This window comes from Myodes glareolus, chromosome 26 (assembly GCF_982192425.1).
Source record: "Myodes glareolus chromosome 26, mMyoGla1.1, whole genome shotgun sequence".
Lineage (NCBI taxonomy): Eukaryota > Metazoa > Chordata > Mammalia > Rodentia > Cricetidae > Myodes > Myodes glareolus.
This window is the reverse complement of record NC_142051.1, coordinates 39,636,247-39,662,913: the sequence shown is the minus strand read 5'-3', so window position 1 is coordinate 39,662,913 and position 26,667 is coordinate 39,636,247. Positions and strand designations below refer to the sequence as shown.

General features: G+C 43.0%; 2 protein-coding genes across 7 annotated transcripts in view; one reads left to right on the top strand and one right to left on the bottom strand.

Moving 5' to 3' along the window:
• Positions 1 to 26,667, bottom strand: Actr6 (actin related protein 6). Of its 5 annotated transcripts, none has more exons than XM_087902046.1 (11): positions 26,649 to 26,667; positions 14,924 to 15,041; positions 13,947 to 14,028; positions 11,913 to 12,036; positions 10,755 to 10,890; positions 10,587 to 10,643; positions 10,051 to 10,149; positions 9,888 to 9,966; positions 4,938 to 5,109; positions 2,805 to 2,943; positions 1 to 593 (listed from the first exon to the last, which is right to left on the bottom strand). In XM_087902046.1, exons 4-11 carry the CDS (start codon positions 11,965 to 11,967, stop codon positions 464 to 466), a joined length of 867 nt encoding a protein of 288 aa, XP_087758172.1. In that variant the 5' UTR covers positions 11,968 to 12,036; positions 13,947 to 14,028; positions 14,924 to 15,041; positions 26,649 to 26,667; the 3' UTR covers positions 1 to 463. The 5 variants fall into 5 exon arrangements, with proteins under 5 accessions (XP_087758172.1, XP_048274664.1, XP_048274662.1 ...); XM_048418707.3 differs by having other exon boundaries at positions 13,960 to 14,028; XM_048418705.3 differs by lacking the exon at positions 26,649 to 26,667 and adding an exon at positions 16,198 to 16,356 and having other exon boundaries at positions 13,960 to 14,028.
• Positions 25,987 to 26,667, top strand: part of Bltp3b (bridge-like lipid transfer protein family member 3B) — a 71,123-nt gene continuing 70,442 nt past the window's right edge. For both annotated transcript variants that reach the window (XM_048418702.3, XM_048418703.3), the window contains exon 1: positions 25,987 to 26,240. In XM_048418702.3, coding sequence (XP_048274659.3) covers positions 26,197 to 26,240 — 44 coding nt within the window. In that variant the 5' untranslated portion in view covers positions 25,987 to 26,196. The remainder of the gene's footprint in view (positions 26,241 to 26,667) is intronic.

The following is a 26,667-nucleotide window of genomic DNA, read 5'->3' as shown; positions in this document are numbered from 1 at the left end:
TAATATTGGTCTTTCCAACTTTATTATGTACAAATAAGAATAACAAATTTTAAATAAAATACTTAGTTCTAAGAGAGCAGAATCTTAACGGTCGGCAAACACTTTAGTCGATCACAGTCAAAACTACACAAAGATCTCTAGGCCAAACTGACTGGTGAGATAACAAAATCTGGGTTTTCAAGTATGAAGAACTAAACATTTACTCTTTACTTTCTCATGACAAACAAATCTATTCTCAGAAACAGTGCAGGTGTTGTTATAGTAGTCCAACTACTCAAATGTGAACTGAGTCACTCTTGATGGCAATAGCTCACCTTAGAAGTCTGTGAACATCAGCCATGACTCAGAATATTTATATAAGTTGAAGACTTTGTCTTATGATGAAAAAATAACACAGTCCTTAACCTCCTTTAAAAGGAACTTTGAAATTAAACTTTCCAAGATTTTCATTTAGAGATGTTTCTTAAATATCGAATTTTTCTTCACAGACACTATGTCCATTTTCTTCATAATCTTCTCTTGTAACCACCATATCTTCAAAATCATCATTTTCAGATATCAATTTTCCACCTTCCCAGGAGTAAGTAATAGGGCTGCAATAGAGATTACACAAATGAACACCGTCACCAACTGATGTTGACCGAGAACTAAAAGACTGCAGGTTCTGCTCAACTTAGCGAATCTCATTTATGGTGTAGACATAAACTCTTCCTCGTCAGTACAGAACAGTGGATTGTTTCCCGCCATGTCCCCTATTTTATGGTCCCTCTACTTTTATAAAAACCCCAGAACACAAACAAAAGCTGGAGAGGAGTAAGCGGGAAAATGTTCTAACTTTTGACCCAAACCGAAGCCAGGAATGTGCTAACCTGATGATTCTCACAGCAGGCCACGGACACTGTGGGTCCAAGGCTACCCTGCCCCTGAGCTGTCCTGTGGACCTTCGTCCGTCTCAGCGCCACGTTCAGTCTATACTGCAGCTGCTGTAAACACAGCTGGCAGTCACACGGTAGCACAGACAGGAGGAACAATCCAAGTCAACACTCCACTTGGCTGTGCTGTCTACAGCCACCAGTGCTTTGTGCTGACTCAGCTCTCCTTCTCCCCTTCCCCGGCTGAGATCAGAGGAGGTAAAGAGAAATGTCTCACCTACTGCACTTGCAACCTTTATTAATGGGATTATTTATGTTTTTTATATTTGTGTTTGCATTTTCCTTCTGAAAGGAAAACCGTACAATCGATCAGTGCAAGACAAAAAACCCAGCGTGAAGTACATGAAGGCTACTGCTGACCAAAAATTATTCCAGTACTTAACAATTCTTTAATCCTTTTACCCAATAACTACAAATGGAAATTTTATAGGTGGTGCATATCTGTAATCCCAGCACTTGGGACCATGGGCATAATGACTGCCAGTTTAAGGTCTGCTGGGCTACATATCAAGCAACACTGGGTCCCAAAAAACAAAAACAAAGGAAAATAAAAAGCGATGTCAATGAGAGCCTTCTATAAACTACTATAGGCTTTGAAAAATACTTTAGTGTAAAAAAAAAAAAAACCTTTAGATTTAATTAGAATAGGATCTTATTTGTAATTCTGCCACTGACACTAGGCAAGCTCTGAGTTAGCCATGCTATGGTGGTACATGCTTTTAATCCTAGCACCCAGGAGGTAGGAACAGAGGCAGAGTAATGTCTACACATTCGAGGCCATCCTGGTCTACAGAGTGAGTCTCAGGCTAGCTGGTGAGACTACCTCAAACAAACAAAAGAAGAGCTATTGTTTTGGGCAGTTGATGTAGCTGACTTACTAGACAAGTTCTTGCTATCTAAACCTGAATTCAATCCCTGGGACATACATCAAGATAGAAGGAGAAAACCAACTCCATAAAGTTGTCCTTTGACCTCCACACACATGCCTGTAGCACACACAGACACACACACACCAATAAAATAAAAACTCATCTGATTCAGGTAACATACCTGGGCTTTACTCTGGCCACTGCTGTGAACAGACCACATGAATCGAGGACTCACAGGCCTTCTCTCTTCAATGCTAAGCTCCGAGTAAGATGGTATTCGACACCATTTCCACAGCTCTGTAGTTCTACCTTAACTGCTTATGTTGAAATTATACTATCTGCTCTTTTTCATAAGAAGCATAGTAGACATTAAAAAAGATTTCTCTTAGTTTTTTTCTTTTTTTCAAGAACAGTCTCACACAGACCATGCTAAATTCAAAACTGCTATGTAGATGAGTTTGGCATTGAACTCCTGATTCTTCTGTCTCTAAATTCCCAAAGCTTGGATTACAGGCAAGCACCACCATACCTGACTTCACAACAATTTTTAATTAAAAAACAAAACAAAAACTCCAGTTTAGTCAACTCTAAAGGTTCACTGAGAACATTTAGAATTTAAAAAATTCCAAAAGATATGAACTGATATAGCTTATCTTAATAATTCAATTCTTAAACTTCTATTCTTCAGAACTCATCACAAGATTAAGTATGGTGAAGATAAATCTATTAAGATTTCGGCTTCTTTGCCTATAAATATCCCAGGAACCAGGACTGACACACGGGAAAGAGCTCACGTTACTTAGCACCTATCACGTGTCAAATGTTGTGGTTGGCACGTTACATGTCATCTCTTCTAACTCACTTAAGACTTAAACTTTCATTTTTCAAAGAAAGAAAACGAGGCTCCCACTAGGGAATAAATCTACACAGAGCCAAGCTGCAAACACATCCGCAAGCCACCTTCCCACAAGACAGCTCTGCTCCTTTGCAAACCGGCACTCACTTCTCGGGCAGCACGACAGAGACATCATAGTCTGTTGGCGTCAGACAGCGGACCTCTGAGTAAACCCGATCTCTGAATCCTGGGAAAAGTGAGTTCCCTCCCGTCAAGACGATGTTCTTAAAAAAATGTGGCTGCATTTCTTTAAAGGAGAAAAAGAAGAAAAACAGTGTTAGAAAACCTCCTTGTCCCAGGAAAGGCTCAGCTGAGCAGGCGGGCAAGCAGCAATCGGGTTAGGGCTGGGAAACTACCCTGGCGTCCATTGTTAAGATGTAAAATTTTTTGATTGTTTCACTACTGAGATTTTCTTGTTGCTATTGCTGAGGCAAAGGTAGGGTAGCCTCGTTTCTAGAATACTGGGATTATGGACATGCACCAGCACACCTGGCTACACTTCAAGACTTATGATAAGGCAGTAATTAACACTGATGGAGACACTAAAGACAGCAAAATATGACCTCACAAATCCCTAACAGGAAAATTCAAGGTGGGCGAACTACTGACTACACTGGATCATATTTATCATCCTTCTCTCCTAAAACTCAGGGGGTCGCCTTCCTTGCTATTTTTAACTTTTAGTTCAAATTTCCTGTTCTCAAACTAAAATAGATTTATCAGCTACATAACACTTACCGTTGATGGGGAAAAACATTCATTCTGCAGCCTTTAAATAAAGAACCTAGGTGTGAATGGATACTAAAGGTATGTCATGGCGGACACCAGGCATCATACGGTGAACCAGTACTAACCTACAGAGCAGTCAGAAGTGGTGGTGCACGCCTTTAATCCCAGCACAAGGGAGTCAGAGGAAGGCAGATCTCTGTGAGTTCGAGGCCAACCTGGTCTACAAGAGCTAGTTCCAGGACAGCCAGACCTATTATATAGAAAAACGCTGACTCAAAGAAAAGAAAAAAAAAAGGGAGGGAGGGAGGGAGGGAGGGGTGAGGATGGCTCAATGGTCAAGAGAATTTACTGCTCTTGCAAAGAACCTGGGTTCAATTCCCAGCACCCACATCCTGCAGTTTGAAACTGCCTGTAGCTCCAGCTCCAGGGCATCCAAAGCCCTCTCCGGCTTCTGAGAGCACCTGCATGCATGTGGTGCACATAACTCATACAGGCGTACATTCTCTCTTACACACACACACACCTTCTGAGAGTACCTGCGTACATGTGGTGCACATAACTCATACAGGCGTACATTCATTCTTCACACACACACACACACACACACACACACACACACACACACACACACACCTACCTTCTGAGAGCACCCGCGTGCATGTGGTGCACATAACTCATACAGGCGTACATTCTCTCTCTCTCTCTCTCTCTCTCTCTCTCTCTCTCTCTCTCTCTCTCTCTCACACACACACACACACACACACACACACACCCCTTTAAAGTAGGAAGGAGGATATAAAGGTGCTCTGCAACACTAGCACACTACTTATTTATGCTCAGAAGAGTGCAGAAGTCACCATGAACACTGTACTCCACTCACTTTCACTCTGCCATTCATTCATTCATTCCTTCATTCATTCTTCCTGTGTGTGCATACACATAATGGGGGAGTGGAGCAAGAGTAAAGGTCAAAGGACAACTTTATGGTGTTGGTTCTCTCCTTCCACCTTTATATAACTTCTGGGGAGTTAACTCAGGTTTTCAGGCTTGTACACACGGGCCTGGGCCATTTACTATCTATATTATTAAAAGTAAGCTTGTATGTTATTCCATAATATTGCAGAATGAATAAGTCATTTTAATTCTGTGCAAATTTGGGTTAAAACTTTCAGTTGAGCCTTGGAGTGCATGCCTATGACTTAAACATTCAGAAGCCGGAGCAGGGTAGTCATGATTTCTAGGCCAGTCTGAGCTACGTAAGAAGGCTGTGCCTCAAAAATAAATATTAAAAACAACAAACTTTTCTAAAATGAATAGAGCAACTTAATACTTAAGGAAAGATGTACTGATGCTTAAATAGACCATAATGACTTCTGCAAAATACAATTTATGACCCAGAACAAATCGGCCAAGAACTACTTCAGTGCATCCCAGGATCTGAAAGGACCTGCAGTCGTACAGGTGGCACTGTCTGCTAGGGTTCTCTTCAGCACGCCGCTGGAATGAACGCACCTTCAGGAAGGTTTTGAATTGAATAGACAATGGCTTCTGGGATCCCCATCTCCTGAATGCCAATGTCAGAAGGGTTGAAGAGTATTTCTGGAACAGCAAACCTCTCGTTGGCGAGGCGAAGAATCTGCTCCCCAGATTTATACTTGCCGCTCAGCACCATCTCTTCTCTCGGCTTGAAGCAAAGCAAGATAGAGAGTCAGGGTTGCATTATCGTGCTCACACAACAGATGATGGCTAGGAAGATGTAATGCTAGTAGAGGGACCATGTTCTTATTAGAAGTCTCAAGGGTTTCCAAAGTTAGGAAACCGTTTGTACTCCTTACTACATATGTGGTCCTCAACCTATAGTTCTCATCGCATGGCCCACTACCTAGTACAGCACACACTACCTAGTACAGCACACACTACCTAGTACATGATCACTATTCAATAAACTCTTGGACAATGGCATGCAAAATAACACATGCCATTCACTGCATTAGACATCTGATATGCATGATGCCACAAATTTCACAGAACACTAAGACAGGCATATTGTCCTTTCATTCATGATATAATTAGGCTCAGAAAGGTCATGTGACTTATTCACGCTCTATCATACCAGCCCAAAGAACAGCAGAAATATACATTCACAGTGTAACCAGGATAAGAATGGTTCAGTTTGCTAACATTTGGGAACACTCTGCTCATAACATAAATTTTAAACAAAACTTTCCAGATAATTATACAACATTCCTAGGAAAACTATAAAGCTATAAATACAAACCACTTCTAATCCAATTAAATAATTGAAGTAGTAAGAAAAATAGCACCATTCTCCATAAAAGAATGACCATTTGTCTAAGGTGGCATGGGAAATATTCTTTATAAATTTACAAATTAGCTTACAACTAACATTAAGCCTGGTATGGTGTATATGGCTGTAATCCCAGCACTTGGCAGGCTGAAGCAGGGGTGCTGTGCAAGTCTGAGGCCAGCCTGAGACACAGTATGAGATCCTGCTCAAAGCAAAGAGAAACTAAACACACAAGTGCTCGCGCACGCACACGCACACACACACACACACACACACAAGCACGCACACAGACATTAGATTCAGCTTATGGATAATTCATTTTGTCGATACTGAACAATACTTGAGACCAGCACGGACTGGAGGACATGAAGGGTGTTTAGTTTGTTTAAAGCCCTGACTCACAGAAGAGGATCAGGCTGGCTGACCACATACCTAACCTGGGAAAAGGGCCAGCACTCAGTGTCCCCGCTGAATGTGGGCACTAATGCCACTAGCCGTTACTGTGTAATCTGGAAGCACAAGCCTTTTCTGTTGAAGAGTACAATTCCAAAACATTTTTAGACACAGACAGATGAAGAGATTTTTCAAGACCGTGGGAAACTGGTCAGGCAAATCCATGATTTACTGAATGGGCCTTGTACAAGTTATTTCTAGGACCATTAAAGAAACTATCAGTTTGTTTCTTATGATTCTGCAGAAAGTGGTAATCACTAACGCTAAAGGAACAGTCTCAACTTAGGTCTGACAAGTAACACCTTAGCAGGCAGCCTCTTTCTGAGAAGAAATAAAATTATTATTTCTGTTGTTTGTCATTGATATTATTGACCTTATCTGTCTGTATGTTATTGTTCCTTCTATCAGCAGGAGGAAACCAGCGCTTCAGTTTTCCCAAGCATTCTTGACGAATGCATCCCAGTTCAAACTAATAACATCCTGAGGGTGGTGGCTTAAATGGGAACAGCCCCCATAGGCTCATAGATGTGAATGCTTTGTTGCCAGAGTGGCACTTCTGGGAGTCACGGCCTTGCTTGAAGGAAGTCCGTCACTGGGGATGGACTTAAGCCAGGCCCAGTGTCTCTCTCTTCCTGTTGCCTGCGATCCAGATGTAGAACTCTCAGCTCCTTTTGCAGCACCATATCTGCCTGCCTGCCGCCATGTTTCCTGCCATGATGATAATGGACTGAACCTCTGACCTGCAGGGCAGCCCCAGTTAAATGCTTTCTTTATAAGAGCTGCCGTGGTCGTGGTCTCTTCCCAGCAACAAAACACTGACTAAGAAACTAAGTATGAAGACCCACAAACATTTCTGTCATTTCACACAACAATGTTTTTCTAATTTCATCAATATTTGCTTTCCTAGCAGGAAACAACAAAATGAAGTACTAAAGAAACTCAAATTTTATAATTAAACTTACTACAGATACAATAACTTTCACGTAAATGACTAAACATGAGTGTAGAGGATAAATTTTAACATTAATCAATGAAGAGTAAACCATTCTTTTTATAAATATATTTATTGTAATAGCCCGTCTAGCAATAGCTCAATTCAACTAACTTCACATTTTCATCTGATAAAGTGTATATTACATATGAAAATCACTAACAATTAGTTTGGGGGCCTAGGAAGTCCTGAGTTTGTAAAATGTGGATAAAGCTCTGAGTGAGTGTGTACTGTGGACCTGACACAACCATATCAAGAATCAATGCCTCAACACATGAGCCTCCCCTGTAAGGGCCAGGGCTGGAATGGCAAAGCCTTCCTCTGATCCAGGCAGGAGTGTTTCCCAATGACTGAGCAGTGTGTGCAAAAACTAGTGGTTACCCAGTGAGACTCCCTGCATCCTCCGGCTGTGCTGTAATAAACACGCTGAGGCTCCAGGCTGCTGCGGCAGTTGGTGCCACTCCATCAGAGTGCACACAGCGCACCTGATCCCAGCTGGATTTCTGCACCTTCTCCACTCCCTTGTCACCCCACTCAGGACCAGGCACCAAGCCATATAGTCACAGCAGAGATGTCTACATGAAGTTAAAGAAGTGCAAGCTCTAACTAGATTCTGTTCACAAGGTCACAGGTCAAAGAACCTTCCCCCAAGGCACGGCCAAGAGAACGAGGAAAATACTGTTCGACTGTGAGAGTGACTCAACAAGGCAGGCCCACCAAGCAGGTGCTGGTCAGGAAGAAACTGGCAGAGCTCAGCTGATGCTAATCTAATGGCCTGTCACTCACAGCGCAGGAGAACAGGTCTTAGAATGAGAAAAAGCCCTAGTTGACCATCCCCAAGGATGAAAAAGAGAAAACATACAGATGTTAATATTTATTTACTTTTTAAATTATGTGTATAGGTGTGTCAGGGGAATATGCACACGGATGCACGTATTAAGGAAGCCAGAGGCCTCAGATTCCCTGAAGCTGGAGCTAGAGATAGCTGTGAGCCAGCTGGCATGGGTGCTAGAATTCAACTCAGGTCCTCTGGAAGAGCAGTACATGCTTTTAATCACTGAGCCATTTCTCCAGCCCCCACCACACACATTTTTAAACCCTCCTGACTCCAGTGATCTGTCAGGTTGGGAGAAACTAGACACCACTGTGACCTTATGCAGGCCCCGCCTCTGTGGAAACAGACAACTTTACCGCTATATCTTACGTTCTCCATGGTAGCTCATTAATCTTTGGATTGTGATTGTAATTAGACAGAAAACATGTGTAGATGATCAAGTGTGTCTGAGACAGCACAACAGTCTACATGTTTAGGGCAATTTTCCTCTGTGAATTTCAATCTGTATTTGACCTGTGTAATATGGAAAAAATTTCAGGCCTGCTAAGTACAAACACTAACATAAAATATAAATGCCCATTAAGTAGCTTGATGCAATTTACAAATAAATTATCATTCTTTTTTAAACAGGATGCTCAGCACTCACCCATCTTCTGAAACCATGGAAACATAACCGGGCTAGCGTTGTATTCTACTTAGACTGAAGATATGCGCATCTTCCTATACACGGCTTCTTATTAACACTACAGTTTTGGACGAACCCATGCTGATCGTGTGGTCCTACTTTACTTTCATTACTATTTATTACAACAATATATTAAAAATGATCTTCCCATAGCTGATACCGAGGCTGTGCAGTTCCCTGCTACTCTAAACGGATACTGTCATCTCTCCTTACACTTCTCAGCAGAAAATGTTAACTTCTCAAGAGTCCTTTTCAAGCCGTTAACTAGAAGGTCAGCCTTCAGTCAAACACAGAGCTGCCTTTTCCTGAGCTGGTCAAGGACAAGAGGAAATGGCCTTGATATTCAAGATAAAACTGCTTAACTGTGGTGGGGTGCCGAGTGCGTGGAATGTCAGTGGAGTTCGCCCTTCTGTGACACTCTGATTCTACAGGAACCACGAGTGAGTTCAGTCTTGGATTACCCATGCTCATTTTCACAACAGAAAAATAACCAATTTCCAACTGGATTGAAAGAATTTTTGCTGTTGTTGTTTTGTATTTCAAGACAGGGTTTCTCTGTGTAGCCCTGAGCTAGCTTTGTAAAGCAGGATCTCTAACTCAGAGATCTGCCTGCCTCTGCCCCCGAGAGCTGGGACTAAAGGTGTGTGCCACCACCACCAGGCTTAAAATAATTCTTAAACAAATTGTTTACTATAATGCAGACAATGACCTGTTTATATCTCAGATTTATCATGTATGCTGTAATTTGACTTTCTTTTCCTAGAGAAACTCATTAATGAAATTTATCCACGTGTGCCTAAAGGAAAAGCTACAAAAGGACCGCATAAAGGAAGGCTGTCACTGGAAGACCCTGTCCATTCAGCTAAATGTGAAATGCTTTGCAAATCGGGTTGATGCTGTCACTTGAGGAGATATTATGCAAAATTTTGTTTTTAATTACCTTACAGGGGCTGGAGAGATAAGTCAGCAGTTAAGAGACTGGCTGCTCTTCTAGAGGACCCAGGTTCAATTCCCAGCACCTATCTACACAGTGGCTCACAACTATCCATAACTCCAATTCCAGGAGATCTGACTACCTCTTCTGGCTTCTATGGGCACTGCACACACATGCTTCGCAGACATACATGTGAACAAAATACCCATATGCATTAAATAAAAATATGAAACAAAAAAGAAATTTTAAAAATTACCTTACAAAAGCCCTTTTTAATTGTACTGAAGTCAGGCAAAACATAGTCAATCATTACTGTATTATCTTCTCCTTTTAACCTGAAAAACAAAATATTTATCAAAATTAATTGCTCACACCACCTGAAGACTAGCTTCCCGCGTAAGAGATTACATTATACATACTTGGCGATATCCATGTCTCTGTAAAAATCCTGAGACACATAGCACACGTCTTCTTTCACTTGATTAATCACATGGGTTTCATCCATGACATGCAGCTGCCTAACAGAGACAAAACACAGACGATGTGAGGGCTGGCAAGGGCTTCAACACGCGAGGACTCCTGCCTTCAGCCTCATGAGATGGCTGTACATAATATTTACATAATCATATATTATGAATGCTGTTCACGAGTTTTGAACTTTTAAATTTACATTTTAAGCAAGGAGAAACAGGTTTAACCACAGCAAAAGTAACATGTTATAAACTCGGTAGTTAAGAAAAATTATAGTAGCCAGACAGTGGTGGTGCACACCTTTAATCCTAGCATTCGGGAGGCAGAGGTAGGTGAATCTCTGTGAGTTCGAGGCTAGCCTGGTCTACAGATCGATTTCAGGACAGTCAGGGCTACATAGAGAAATCCTATCTTAAAAATCCAAAATATAAAAGAGAAAAGAAAAGCCAACCACATCCTCCCCAAGTTCAAAGTCAGTGATTACCTGTAGGATATGATCTCTTTTAGATGGTTCGTTAAGAGTTTTCCACCCACATTTATCCTACAAAAGAAGAGAATTCAACTTTGGTTCAGTCATCACACATTTCATTCTAAGAAATAACATGAACTTGACAGAAGATGAGAAATGAAATAAAAACCACACACAGCTCACCGGATAATTGCTTCCTTTTTCTTTTTACTTCTGCAGTAAGGGACGATGTGTGTGAAGGAATAGCCACTGTCCACGATGATGCAGCACAGCTCAGAGGGATTGTCGCGGAAGTACCTGTGCGCACTCAGGGCGCCGGCTGGGCAAAGGGTGATGGGGAAAAATGAACACACAAAAATACACCGTGACTTTAAACTAATAAGGAAAAGCAGTAAACTAAGGCAAACACAAACAACAACAAAAAGCTGCCTTTATGCCAAGCGTGGTGGCGCACGACTTTAATCCCAGCACATGGGCAGCGGTGTTCCAGGGCAGCAAGGGCTACACAGAGTGACCCTCTCTCCAAACAAAACACATGACAACAGAACCACACGAACAATAACAAAAAAAGCCTTTAATTTTTAAGAAAATCACTAACTCCTAACAGTATTTATAACTCTCTCTTTTCTAGGATTGACTGATCAACTGGTGTATTTATGTTTTTTGAGGCAGGGTTTCTCTCTGTAGCCCTGGCTGTCCTGGAACTCACTGCGTAGAGCCGCCTGCTTCTATGTCCCCAGCGCTGGAATCAAAGGTGTGTGCCACCACCACCCGGTTTAGATTTTATCTTCAATTACATGTATGTGTCTACGTGTGAGTGTGTGTGAGTACAGGTGCCTGCCGAGCCCAAAGCACTGGAGTTACAAGTGGGTCCTCTGTAAGAGCATGGGCACCCTTAACCACTGAGCCTTCTCTGGTCCCTTTACAACTGTCTCAAGATCTCAATGTTGAAACTTTTAAAAGTCACACTTATACAGTAAACAGAAAAAAGAGAAGAACACGACCTTTTATTCTGTCACTGCTGGCTTTATTTTGGAAGGTGAACGAGCTAGACTCTAACTCTATAGTTTTGGGAGACCTGGAACTCGCTACTTAGCCACTTTTTTCTTCATGGTAGACTATTACTCAATTGCTTAGGCAAACTGTAAATTCTCAATCCTTCTGCCAGAATTACAGACCTGTGCCAACGAGGCCAAACTAAAGTTCTATGTTTAAAATAAAAATTCTAGGTTTTAGTTCCTTCAGAGCTAAAAACTATACCTACTACTCAGGATCTTAAGTTTCTTTGCTCCATTCATAACCACACTCAGAGTGAAATTTCAAGAAAACTTTGTAACTTACCATTCACTCTTAGTACTGCTTGGAACTGATATTCTTCAAATAGAATTTCATTCATTGACTCTTGAATTGAAGTGAAGTTAAAATATGGTTCTGTAATAATAATATTAGTATCTAAAAAATCAACCTATGGGAGAAAAAAAAATCCCAAGTTTTATAATCTATATTGATAATCATCAAATTTGTTTCATATGTGAGTATAAGATAAACAAAATTATCTAATCCTCGTATTACTAATACTGACAGTAATCCTCATTTAATATATGAACTGAGTCACAGAAAAAATATGTTACCCAGGTTCATATGGCCACTTGGGGCCATAGCTAATATTTGAACTCAGAGAGTCTAATCACAATCTTACCTTAATAAAATAAAAACACAGGCTTGCCAAAGTGTCAAACTTTTAGAGACAAAAACAAAAGCTGATGCAACCCAATTAGTGCAGTCGTTGTTACTTAATTATTCACAGAAAAGGAAAAAAAAAAAAGGTAAGAAGTTTCCAACAATCTTTCTAGAAAAAGGTCTGCAGAAAACTCAGCAGGATTCACGGCTGTGTCTGTTCTCTTCTTCTTGCCCTTTCCATACTGGCAATTCAAAGTTCAGGATCTGGGCCCAGCACACCCTCCTCAGGGATGCCCTTCTCATGAATGCTCCGATTGTGTCTGCAAGCTTAGCCAGGGCACCCTGGTCTTCAGTGCAAGCCCGAGTGAAGGAGACGGTGGGGCAGCTTCCCGGAAACCAGGCATCTCAGCTGGGTTTTCCCGTAGCCTTTCTGCCCTTTCAACATCATAGTCCCGAGGTAGATAAAAACTTGAGCATCCTCTCAGCCAGGCTACAGTTATATTATATTTGTTAAAAACCATATATAATCAGGGCTGCAGGGATGGTTCTGTCGTTAAGAGCACTGGGTGCTCCTCCAGAGAGTACAGGTTCGAATCCCAGCCAGGGGATCTGACACCCTCTTTAACTTCTATGGATAGCATATGACTGTGGTGCACAGACATATATGCAGGTAAAACACCCATACACACAAAGTAAATTCTCAGCATCATGGCTCACAACCATCTGAAACTCTAACTCCAAAAGATCCTTCTATGACTTCTGTGGGCACCTGTACACACGGGGCATATGCTCACACAGATAAATACACACACATACACACACACACACACACACACACACAAATACACAAATAATAATACAAATATTTTTTTAAAAAACCATAAAATTCTTGTAACTGTCATCTATCCAAATGTGTAGGCAAACATATCTTTTGGTGAAACAGAAAGGGTATATATATGCCTGCATATGTATGTATATGTCTGCATATGTATGTGTATGTCTGCATATGTATGTATATGCCTGCATATGTATGTATATGTCTCCATATGTATGTATATGCCTGCATATGTATGTATATGCCTGCATATGTATGTATATGTCTCCATATGTATGTATATGTCTCCATATGTATGTATATGTCTCCATATGTATGTATATGTCTGCATATGTATGTGTATGTCTGCATATGTATGTATATGCCTGCATATGTCTAATATAGTCAAAGGCTAAGGAAGTAGCTGAGAGGGAGAGGAATCAATCACCTAGCACACAAAAACATCACAGGTTTGATTCCCTAGCTGCGGGAAAGGAGAGTAGAAACAGGAAATAAAAATTTACTATTGAGCTTCACACAGATTGTCTGCCTTCCACTTAAGTCTTCAACCTGGAGGTTGTAGTTATTTGCATTCTCTAAATATTCAGAAGACCACACTCGGGGTGGTGGTGCATGCCTTTAACACGGGCACTCTGAAGGAAGAGTTTGAGGCTAGTCAGTTCTGCTTAGCAAGTTCCAGCCCAGCCAGGGACACATAGTAAGACCCTGCCTCCAAATTAAATAAATAGATAAGATTCAGGAAAATCTATATCCGAGTGCCTTAAATGCATGTAAGTCTTAAATGTTCACATAAAACTTTATAAATGTAAATCTGATTCTTCACTTGTATTAAGGTGCAGAAATAAAATTTTAATACATACTCTAACTTGTTACCTGATACATTTCTTTTCCAAAAAGATAATCCCAAACTTGTCGTTGGACATCCCAATTCACCAAGTAGCCCTAAAATTAAGACAGAACAAAACAAAAAAGCCTTTTAATTATCAAGACTATTTTAATAATTTTTAAGCGTAAGGTTAAGGGCGATGGTTCAGGGAGTAAAGGAGCTTTGCCTCACAAGCCTGGGGACCGTGTTCCACCCAGAACTGACAGGACCAAAGTGGAGAATTGACCCTAGAAGGCCGTCCTTAGATGGCCACCTGCAAGTCCTGGGATGACACCGGGACGGCATGACGTCCCGTTATCTCACACAAACTTAAAACAAGATCAACATGTCCTAAATCCCTGAGCTCTAGCTGTGAATGGTCACCTTCTGCTATGCTGCATGACTGCCAATCAGTTACAGAGGTGGTGTTCTCCTTTTTAAACATTCAAAAGCTTACAATGAACAATAACTAAGACATCAATGATTCAAACAACACACCAATACATAAGGCATGTATGCCACCTGTTTTAATACAAATAAAAAGTATTACAATGGGTAACTAAATCATGGTTATTTTTTCCTAAAACAAATTCATTCCAATTTGTCATTTTAGTTCAAACTGGGGGGAAAAAAAAGGTTTCAGAGATCTAAAAATATTTTCACTTGCACCCTATATAGCTCCAGCCCTAGGGGCATCTGACACCTCTGACCGCAGCCAGCAACTGCCTCACCTGCACTTATACACATGTATAAAAATAGCAAGTCTGATCCCCCGAACCCGCAGTGGCTCATACACCTTTTCTCCATCGGAGATGGGAGAAAACAGAAGCGTCCCTTGGAAGCTTCAGAGTCAGCTAGCCCAGAGAAGACAGCACAGTGGCAGAAAGGAGACCTGTTTCAACTCTGACCCTATCCCCCCATCACACACAATTACAGGTTTATAAAATCAGAAATAAAACATAAATGCATTACCTTTTGGAAAGGAAGAATGTAAAAGAGTCCTGAAGGGTCTTTTATCTCATCAATCTGGTTGGCAGTAAACGTTTTAAGACGCGCTGTTTTTGATCTGAACTGACAATTGGGAATGACCCTAGATGCAGAGAAATAAGAATCATCTTCCAAATATTTAGTTCCTAAAAAGCAGTCGTAATCAGTGAACACCTGTGTGCTAAGACTACTTTATTCATAAACTAGTGTTCTCATTGTCTCTGAGGAACTAAAACATACCTTTAGGTTGTCCTGTTTACAGTGTTGGGGTTCAACAGACTCTCTGCTTTCTCAAGGATCTTAAAGAGCCCTTGAGGGGGGGGAGCGGGTGTGGTTCTGTTGTTGCATTAAAAACAAAAACAAAGCAAAACAAAATCCCTTTCTATGTATGTGCTATTTGCATGCATCTGTTTACGTGTATGGGTATCTTTTCTGGATCTGAGATCTCCTAGGGCTGGAGTTACAGATAATGGTTAGCTTCCATGTAGGCGTTGGGAAGTAAACTTAGGTCCTCTAGAAGAGCAGAAAGGGCTCTTAACCATTGCACCATCTCTCCAGCCCCAGGTACCTGGTTCTCACTTAAGGAAACAAAAATTACGTAGTAGAAGTCTTATTTTAATAAATGTCTTTCATTAGCACTGAAGTTGTAAGAATTCAGTAAAACAGGCTGGGCTAAGTAATACAGTGCTTACTCACCATACAAGGCTTCAACGCCTAGTGTTAAAAAAAAAAAAAGAATCATACATTTTGTGAAGCACATCTTAAGATATGCCACTTTAGCGTTCCTGGTTTTACCAACCAAGTCATTCAAGTAGGTTGGTTGCCCAACGTCTTCAAACACCCTGGATTCTAATGTTAGTTTTACAATCTTAGCCGTTGGTGGGCACTGAACCTTTTGGGGGGATGCGATGAATCCCTGTAACCGGCGTTTCTTCAAAAGGCGAGCATGCCCCAAACGTTGCCCACTATTTCTGAAATCTCATGAACTCTCTCTTTGGTTCCCTCGGTCCTTCTCGAGAAACCTATTTCCTGTTGCCAAAGGAAATATACATGCCACTTCCGGAGCCCCGCAGCCCCTAAGGAAAACCATTTTCGGTTCTGAGCATCAAACCCACCCGGCCAGCTCCAAACCGAGCCGCATCCCTCGACTCGGGCTGGCGCCGCGCGAGGGCGTCTGCGGACCGCTCAAGCCGGAAAGCACAGCCTGTGGAGCCCACAAGGCGTACGCGTCCTGTCTCTCGGGGACGACCAACACTTACGACACACTGTCATGGCTGTAGCCGATTTTGGCGTTGTAGGCTCCATTATCCAGCACTAAGGTCGTCATTTCTGCACCCGCCAGCCCTCAGCCGAGCGGCTCGAACCCCCTCGGGTCGCCTCTGCTCAGGTTCTTTCCGGTACTCTATGGTTTTTATGGGGGCGGAGCCACAGCGTCAACTTCCGGTTACTGTGGCAACGGACGACGCCGGAAGTCAGGCAGCGGGGACGGCCTTTCCAGTCCGCGAGCGTCTGATGATTTCAAACCCCTGTGTTTTAGGGAGCAGCGACCTTCCTTAGTAGAAATTGCTGAGTACCTTTTCACCCATTTCTCATGTTTTTCTACGGCGGAGACTGCCGAATGAAAGTTTTTTGTAACCTCCGTGGTGGACTGCGTGTGCGTACCTGGGCGTGTGTTCGATTAGAATTTTTGAGCTATTCTTGAAGAGTAGAGTATAAAACCGTACGTAGTGTGGAATTGGATATAAGGTCTCTCCAGCCTGGCCTTCATTTCTTGGCACTTGTTATCGGGTTGTAGGATTTGGTCACAATAAATTATTCGCTGTTTAGTTTTTATGTTGTTGTTTTTGTTTTGTTTTTTAAACTCACTTTTGCACTGCCCAACGAATCCCCAGCCTACTTGCTCTCCAGGACTTAGTTTAAGTATCCTATCTACAAAGGACTTCCTGACATCTGACATGCTCCCTCTCCGTTCTTATTCCTGGAATTGGATGTCCTTCCTGCGTGCTTCTGTAAAACGGAGGGTTCCTGTATCATGATGTTAAGGAAAAGAATTTTGGAGCCGGGTGGGCGTGGGGGCGAATGCCTTTAACCCCAGCACTCGGGAGGCAGAAGCAGTTGGATCCCCGAGTTTACAGAGCGAGTGCCAGGACAGTCAAGGCTACACAAAGAAAGGAGCTCCTCTCTTGAAAACCAATATGCCCCCCCCCCAAAAAAACAAACAAACTTAGTTTTTAAAAAAAAAAAAAAGCTTAGTTAGGGTGTAGGAATGAAGCTTAATGGTAGGGCGCTTTCAAAGGCCTTGGGTTTTGATCACCAGGACCATATTTTAGAAAGAAAGAAAGAGAGAGAGAGAGGGAAGGAGGGAGGGAGGGAGGAAAAACATTATTGAATGTATAAAGTTAATTTTGTTCAACTTCATCATTTTCTTTTATCCAACTCAACACTGAAGTGAGAAGATCTCAGGTTGAGGCAGGAGGATCACCTCCTCCACTCTAACCTGAGCTACATAGCCAGTTCAAGGATGGCACTACATGTAGAGTTCTGGTCTCAAAACCAACAAAATAAAAACTCTAGCAAGCAAAAAACGAATAAGATCATTTACTCCAATCAAGTGACACATTATCTTTTAAATCTTCTGTTACCCAGTAGCCATCATTTCTATTTGTTTCTCATTTTTAAACTACGCTTTTTCAATTCTGTCTCTACTGTGCTTTGATCCTTTCTCGCTGAATCTTCTGTCCGGCTTTCCTCACCATTTACATGATTCTTGATCAAGATTCTTTTTGTTCTTGGTTTTGGTTATCATTGAATAGAGATGCTTTTTAAACCTGAATTTTCTATCTTGTTTTTACCCCCAGATCCTGAGAGAACCTTAAAGACAAAAGATTGAACACTAAGTATTTTTCCATAATCACTTGTGCCACCCCGTTTACCCATTTCAGTTATTGCTGTTCCTCCAAAATCCACCCAGTGCTCCAAACGAGAAACCGCAATTATTATCAACTCATCTTTGAGTAAATCTCTGTAATGTTTGATTGATCTTGCTTCATCTCTACCAACACTTCCTTATCTCTTGCTTGGAATAATGCCACCACCACCTCAAGGCCCTTGCAGCCTCTGTTCTCTTTTCTGAAAGAAAGCATAATGATTAGCAAGCACTTTGTATAACTCAGAGATCCGATCAGCCTCCTGTGATGATCTGTATCGAGTGCCAACTAGACAGGATATAGAGCTGCCTGGGAGACAAGTTTCTGGCATTTATGTGAGGAGTTATTCTAGTTTGGTTTGTTGTGATGTGAAGACCCATTCTAACTTCCAGACTGAAGTGAGTAATCGCTTTCTGGTTCCTGATTGTGGATACCATGTGGATGGATACCATATTTGCTGCCATCGCTGGCCACCATGACTTCCCTGCTATGACTGTACCTTCCAACTGTGAGCCAAATATGAACACTGTTCTCCCTTAACTGAAATTTGTCAAATATTGTATACAGCAATGATAAAGGTAAGTAACAGAGAATATCGACCCCGAGAAGTGGGACTGTTCCTGCGATAACCTAACCGTGTAATTTTAGGCCTTTGAAATGGATTTGCAAGAGGAATGTGGATAGTTTAGGAGCTTTCGGGTAGCAAAGTCCTCACATACTATAAGTGGAACATGATGGGCCATTCTTAGAGAATTTTTGAACCAAAATACCAAGAGAAATGCAGGCAGTGGTGTCCCAGAACATGAGGATTTGGAGGAAACAAGCGCACTGGGAGGGGAAGGTGCTAAAGTTATTCGTGTTCTGTTCTGACAAATAACCTACCTATATTCTGTCCATGTTATCAGAAATTATATGAGGCGGAATACAGGAGTAATGTCCTAATTGGTTTACAGAAATGTTTTCCAGATAGGTTAACATTCAGGTTGTGAATGATCACTGTTTATGTCTCTCACAGTGTGTGTGTGTGTGGGGGGGTGAATTTGAAAGATTTGTAAAATGTGCATTTTGCCAGGAAGCTTTGCACCGTGAAAGGTACTCTGAGGGCCAGTCCCTGCCCACTGAAGACTCCGTCTTGTTAAAACACATTCATCTGAAATGAGAGCCCACACTGAGAGAACTTCTGAAAGAATCCCATGCCTTGAGGACAGCGGTTCTCAACCCGCGGGTGATAAGGGCAGGCAGATCTCTCTGAGTTCAAGGCAGGCCTGGTCTACGTTGTGAGTTCTAAGACAGTCAAGGCTAGACAGAGAGAGCTTGTCTCAAGATACTTGTCATTACATTTATGTAGTGTCCATGCACATGCGTCTGTAAATACCTTATCTGTTGAGCCATCTCCTTGATCACAATTTGCAATTCATCCAGTAATAATAAGAGTACGATAGTAAATGCCTAACAGCTAGATCTCTAAGGATAGACCTAAGTCTTGGTTTGTAGTGGATCGTAAGTTTTCTTGTGTGACTAGACGACCATTATCATAGCTGATTTCAAACCGTGTTGAAGTCATGAAACAGGCATCACGGTTGGGAAGATACAGACAGTGGAGTCTTGGGAGCCAGCCTGAGCAGCTTCAGCACAAATTGTTCAGTAAAAGCTCTCTTCGCTTCCATGCTTTACACACTCCCTTCCTACACCTTAGAACAAATAGTTTAAAGAGTGCAAATCCAACTTTTCTTTTTTGTGTTTTTTTTTAACATTTTAAAGCGTTTTTTAATATGCATTAGAGTTTTATTTGCACATATGTCTACATGGTGGTGTCAGATCCCCTGGTACTGGAGTTACAGTTATGAGCTGCTATGTGGGTGTTAGGGATTGAACCCAGGTCCTCTGGAAGTGCACTTAACCACTGACCCATCTTTCCAGGTCCTTTTTAAATGTAATCTTTGGGCGGGCAGCGGTGACGCACGCCTTTAATCCCAGCACTCGGGAGGTAGGCAGGTGGATCTCTGGGAGTTTGAGGCCAACCTGGTCTCCAAGAGCCAGTTCGAGGACAGGCTTCAAAGCTACAGAGAAATCCTGTCTTGAAAAAACAAACAAACAAATAAAGTAATCATCTCTCTTTCTCTCTTTTTCTTTCTTTTTTTCTGATTTTTTTTCAAGACATGGTTACTCTATATAATAGCCTGGGCAGTCCTGGAATTTGCTTTGTAGATGAGGCTGGCCTCGAACTCACAGAGATCTGCCTGTCTTTGCCTCCTGACTGCTGGGATTAAAGAAATGTAAATCCAACCTTTTAAAAGAGTGTTTAAGCATAGGCATCATGTAAGCCTATAATAACTACATAGAAGACCAAAGTTCTTATATTAATATGACTTAACAAAATTTTCTAAAATATTTATGTATTTAATGTATACAATATTCTGTCTTTGTGTCTGCCTGCAGGCCAGAAGAGGGCACCAGACCCCATTACAGATGGTTGTGAGCCACCATGTGGTTGCAGAGAATTGAACTCAGAACCTTTTGAAGAGCAGGCAATGCCCTTAACCTCTGAGCCACCTCTCCAGCCCCAACTTAACAAATTTTTCATCTTGCTGCCAGTTAAGTTGTTGTCCTCTCTGCACAAACTAGAGTCACCTGAGCAGAGGGAGTCTCAATTGAGGAAGTGCTTCTGTGAGACCAGTTGATGAGCCTGTCTGTGGGGCATTTGCTGACTGAGGTGTGTGTGTGTGTGTGTGTGTGGCACAGCCCATTGTGAATTGTGCCATTACTGAGCAGGTAGGCCTGCGTTGTAAAAAAAAAAAAAAAAAAAAAAAAAAAAAAAGTAGTTGAGCAAGCAGGAGGAAGCAAGTTGGTAAGCAGTGTTCCTCTTCCATGGTCTCTGCTTCAGATCTTGCCTCCAGGTTTCCTTGTGGAGCTCCAGCCCAGGTTTCCATCAATGATGGACTGTGACCTCTCACCCGGATAAACCCCTGGCTCCCACAGGCTGTATGTGGTCAGTGTTTTATCATAACAGCAGAGAGAAAAAGTAGGACCATGCTCATATGAATTCGTTAGGACAATCATGGTTCCAACCTTTTAAAAAATTACACTCTTTTTTCCCCTTTTCTTTTCTGGTTCTATGGATCAACCCAGAGTCTTATGCATTCTTGGTGAGTGGGTTGCCACTGAATTTAAATTTATAGTTTCCAACTGGGCCGTGGTGGTGCATGCCTTTAATCCCAGCACTTGGGAGGCAGAGGCAGTCGGATCCGTGAGTTTGAGCCAGCCTGCTCTACAAGACAGACTCCAAAGCTACAGAGAAAACCTGTTTCAAAAAAGCAAAAAAAAAAAAATTTATATTTTGCCAATTGAATGCCAATTAGCAAACCTGCTAATTTTAAAGCTCTACTAGGTTTATACTAGTTTGAGGGACTGTGCATTGTCTCTATGATAGAAGAGCCAGTGGGAAACTGTTAGCATTTCTTTTCCACAACAAAACTGTGAGCCTAACCGACAGCCTGGGTCCTATAAGACTTGTTTGCAAAGGAAGTTTTCTATTGTTCTAACCACCATATTAGATCACCAACCACTTACAGCTCTGACTCTCACACGTCAGCGTTTTGACACGCGTGGGTCCCATCTGCTTTAAGTCACGTCACTCTCTTCTGCCTAGTGAGTTACCAATAACTCCCATCCTGTTGTGTTGGGCCCTTTTCTGAGTGGTTCTATTAGCTTGGGTGATCTCTACCCCATGGTGAAGGCTTAGGCTACCCCTGGGCTCAGAAAGGAGCAATGCCTTTCCTTTCCCACGGTATAAAATGCCAACAAGTTGACTTTCAAACCTAAGTCTTTGATTTCAAAACCAGTTATTTAATTTTTTCAAGCAAATTGAAGTGGCTTGTTCATCTTTTGAAATATCTCTGGGTGAAAAGAAATGAGGGCTAAGGATGTGACTGTTGTAGGTGTGGTTGAGGGGAGAGCTTTATTGTGAAGATGGGGAAGAAAATAGCCAGAGGGTTCAGACTGAGCACAGCCAGGAGAGGAGACAGGGACAGGGAGAACCAAGAGACAAAATCCATAGCCCAAAGAGGTTATATAGGGATCAGAAGCTGAGGGAGGGGGAAGAGAAGGCCAGCCCTTGAGCTGGAGAGATTTAAGGTAGGTTGAAAGGTGTTGGGGTGCTGAGCGAGACTTGCCATGGGTTCCTTTGAGACCTAGCAACCTCTGCTGTAAGCCCTACTGTTTTCGCGAATCTGTTCTCACAATGCTTTGCTTCCATCTCATAATGATAATGAAAAGTAACACCAGTGTGCATTAAACTACGTGTTATCTCATTTAGCCCTCACAAACTACCGAAGTCAGATACTATTATCTCCTACGGGTGAGATACCAGCCTGGAAAAAACATTAAAAAACACAAAATCTTGCCGGATGTTTACACAACAAAAGTGCCTGAGGCAACTTTTGAGCTAGAGTAGAGCCCTGGGTCTTCTTGGTCACATGACCCCTACATCCACACCAGGACATCAGCCGCAAGAACATTTTTTACCTTTTAGTTCAGGCAATTCTAGTTTGTTTTGTATACCCAAAACATGTTTATTGGGGTGGTTTTCCACTTATCTCAGGGTGCTTTTTAAATCCTGCTTCCTCCAGAAGGACCGGCCTTCTGTCGGCCTTGCTCTTCCTGCTACAGGCAGGCAGACAAGAACTGAGGAGCCGAAATAGAAAGTCCTTGCGTCTGCCTAAGGGCTGTGCTGACGTCCCAGCAGCCTGGACTTCTCCCAGCCACGAGCTAGGAGCTGGAACTCCACAGGAAGAGCTACTTTTTGTTTCCCCTCTCTTTTCTGGAGAGATATGGAGGCGTCCCTTTGAAGAGGTGTATTCTTAAAGGAGGTTGTCATCACCAGACAGCCCCAGATATTATTAAAGACCTTGTTTTATAGTATATGATTAAATGTGAAAGTCAACCCACATGTTATCTTTTTCATTCTCTGTCTCTCTGTCTCTCTGTCTCTCTCTCTCTGTCTCTCTCTGTCTCTCTCTGTCTCTCTCTGTCTCTCTCTTTCTCTTTCCATCCTCCCTCTCTCATTGTCCTCAAACTCCCGGTCTCGTATGGTCCTCTTGTTCAACCTCCTGATTAGCTTTTACTACTGCAGGCACGTGGAACCGTCGTAATCCCACATCCTCGTCCTTCAGAACAGGTCGGGTTTTTTGGTTATGCATAAACTGTCCCCCAACCCAAATACCTTCCTGGCACACCCTCAGGAGGTAGTGCAATTTCTTTTCCTTTTTTAGACATAACTCTGTCATCACTTTTGTCTCTGAGAAACATTGAGTGTGGCTGGGCGACATGGAGACACAGAATGTAACAGTTTTCCTATTTCAACAATTTCCTTTTTTTTTTTTGATAGAGAAAATTTCAAATGACTTTTACATACTCATTTATTCAGATACAAAAGCCTCGCCAAGGAGATAAACTGAGGCAGTGACCCTATATTCCTTTAGTGTTTTTATGTCTCAGCTGTACTTTTGTAATTCCCTAGTTTATTTTCATTTTCTCTCGGTGATTGTGGAAACAAGCCTTTCAGATCTATATCCATGTGTAAGTTAGCTGGAGGTGCAGCGGATACCTGTACCTGCCGAAAACTTTCAAAAATGCTGATTAAAAGTGAATAGTAATTAACTATGTATGGAGGCTAGCATTCTGTCACTGAGCTGCACACCCAACCCTTTGCGGGTTTTGTTCTGTTTTGTTGAGCCCAAATCTCACCAGGTTGCTCAGTTCTGGCCTTGGGCTTGCCTTTGGACTCGTCACAGTCACAGGCATGCAGCATCGTGCATCTTAAACTTTTAAGTTTTCACACTCCAGCAGACTTATAGTTGACATTTGAGTTACATGTCCACATAAAACGGGCACATCTCTCAATTCACCGGAAGATAAATAGTATATCTAGGTATGGTTTAAAACTCAAAGTGACTCAAAAAAGGTTGTAGAGGCCAAAGATTAATTTCATCCATCTCTTTCCTAACTTTGTCATGTGCACATGCGTGCACTCTGAATGCACTTAAACTAAAACTTAATGTGGGCAGAACACTGCTATAATATCATAATATCATCAGAAAGATTATGACTCTGTCCGAAGCCCAGAACAGAGAAACGGTCTGTGGGTGTTGACAGTTTGAATTATACTAAACTATCCAGTCTGTTCTGTGCTCAGAGAGTGACCTGGGCCTTAAGAATTTTTTAACTTCCTTGTATTCTGCTTTGTTGTTCTATACTTGTTTGTTTCCTGTTTGTTCATAATCGTTCACAATCTGGGCAACGCAAGAGGTTCAGCCAATCAAAAAAAAAAACAGCTTTTGTTACCTATAAACCTTAATCAAATGTTGTTTTTAACATTTATTCTTTCGTAACTACTGCTGATTTCCACCTACAAATTACTTTAAAGATAAGACACTGTGGCCTGGGGATAAGTGACATTATCTCTCTGAAGCACAGGGACTGACAAATGCAGGGTTCTGGGTGGAGACGGTGGATGAGTCACCTGGCCAGGAACACAGACGTGGCCAGCTCTAGTGACCTTCTCTAGTAAGGCCCTAAAGTAGGACACATGACTGTCATTGACTGTCATGCTAGGCCTCAAGGAGGAATGAGTCCCATAGCAGGCATTTTTATAATGAGCTGTTAAGGATCATATATCCAAGTAGTTCAATTTTTGCTTTGTAGCTAATTTTTAAACCCTGATTTTTTTTTTTTTTGAGAGGGTGTTGCTATGTAGATCATGACCTCAGACTTACAGCAATCCTCCTGCCTCTGTCTCCAAAGTGCTCACTGTACCCAGCTTGGTTACTTTCAAATATCTCGGATCGCTTTCATCCACACGCAGTATTCGTGGCAAGTTCTTCTTTGCTAATCAGGCATGCTCCGTGCACTGCTAACTATATTAGGGCTTCCCCCCACCCCCACACACCTCGAATGGCTGCATTGTCTATCTGCCAACTCTATATGAAACATTCTCATGATTTGTATCTTTTCCCCTGAATCTGCTTCTGTAACAGATAACCAGCAAAACGGCCCCGACACACCAAGTGCCTTCTTAGGCTCCTGCTAAGCATCTCTGAGAACAGATTCTATATTTTAAAGATGATTAGAAGCGAGGCTAACTGGCTGGGGGAACTGGCTTAGCAGACAGTACCCTTGTCATGTAAACCTGACGACTTGAACTTGAATCTGCAGAACCCACATAAAGCCAGGTGTCTGTATTCCCAGTTCTCTTTAGGGTAGATGGGAGAAGCAACAAGAGACCAACAGGAGAATCCTAGGAGAGCCCGTTAACCTGGAGTCTGCAAGTAGCTGTTAAGAAAGAGATAGAGGGTGAGGATTGATGCCCTGAACCCCACTTGTGTGCCCAAAGTCAAATACATAGACACACAAAACACCAAGTGAAGCTAAAAGGGAAAACAATCTTTCCAGATTCACAACAGTTAGAAAAGTATTGGAACCAGGAGTGCAATTTGGTCATTCCTTTTATCTGTGTGTGTGTGTGTGTGTGTGTGTGTGTGTGTGTGTGTGTGTGTGTAGGCACGCACAAGTGGAGGCCGGAGTACAATTTTTGGGAATCAGTGCTATCCTTGCTGGTGGTCTGGGCATCAAGTTCAGGTCGTCAGGTTTGCATGACAAGAGCTATTAACTGGCTGAGCCACCTCACTGGCCCCAGACCTTCTAATTTCCAGGTCTTTAGATACATCCTATTATAAACATTAAATTACAGCTGTTGGCTAAGGGAAAGATCTTAGCAAAAGAAACGGAGGTAATAAGCCGAGAAGGTCCAAAAGGCAGTGTCAACAGCGGAAAAGTTGAGTTCGGAGGAAATAAAGACGTGAACGAGAAAGTCAGTGATGGAGTCAAAGGCACGGTTAGGGGGAGGTGAAGAAATGATGAAAGCGCTAGTAGAATAGGAGTCTGCGGATGCTGCTGAAGCAGGGCAGCGAAGGATGCTGGCAGGGTCCGAAGGACACGCGGCTGGAACCTCCCCCCCCCCCACACCCGCCTCCACTACTCCCAAAGGCCCCGCCCACCTCCAGTTCGCTCCGCCCCCAGGCTCTTCTCCCCGCCCCCGGTCTCTTAGGTGATGCTGCAGCCAAGATGGCGCTGGCGGCGGCCGCGGCTGCCTGAGCGTCATGCTCCGGACTCTCGGCGGCGGCTGCGGCGGCGGTGGCCTCGGCCAGGGCTTCGAGTCTCTCCCGAGAGTGAGCGCTCGGGCGCCTCTCCTCCGTCCCGGTGAGACGGGACCGCGAGGAGACCGCCGTGAGGGGAGGAGGAGGCTGTGAAGACCTGTCGAGCCCCGCAGGCACCATGGCTGGGATCATCAAGAAGCAGATCCTGAAGCACCTCTCCAGGTCAGCGAGCGGGCGAGCCGGGTCCCCTCCCTCCGCTGGCCGCCGGGGCTGGGCCACAGGTCCCGGCTCTCTCTCCCGTCGCTGGTGGCGCCCCCGACCGGCCTCAGGAGGCACGCGGAGGGTGGCGGGTGGCGGGGCTCAGCGGGCCGGGGTCTCCCCGAGTGACGTCCCTGGCGTCCCCCAGGTCCTGGGTGCCTGGGGTGGGCTGGCCCCGGGTGGGGCTCGGGAGCTCCCGGGGCTCGGAGGCGAGCGGTTCCGTTAACCGAGGACTGCTGGGGTGTGTGTGTCTGTGTGTGTATTTGTGGACTCTTTGGGCTGAGGCTGCCTTTCCCGGGAAACGTTAACCTTGCGATTGTTCTCGGCGTCCCCCCCCCCCCCCCGTTCTCCCTCCGCCTCCCGTTCCCCTACCTGGCGTTCCCGCTCGGAT

What these genes read in the sequence shown, in the direction of transcription:
- Actr6 (XM_048418705.3), bottom strand. Translation starts at nt 16,265, where the DNA reads ATGACGACCTTAGTGCTGGATAATGGAGCCTACAACGCCAAAATCGGC. An exon ending in AGCAGTACTAAGAGTGAATG is followed by an intron (nt 10,891 to 11,912) that starts GTAAGTTACAAA and finishes CCCTTTGCCCAG; the next exon opens with CCGGCGCCCTGAGTGCGCAC. An exon ending in AATTCAAAACCTTCCTGAAG is followed by an intron (nt 2,944 to 4,937) that starts GTGCGTTCATTC and finishes TCTCCTTTAAAG; the next exon opens with AAATGCAGCCACATTTTTTT.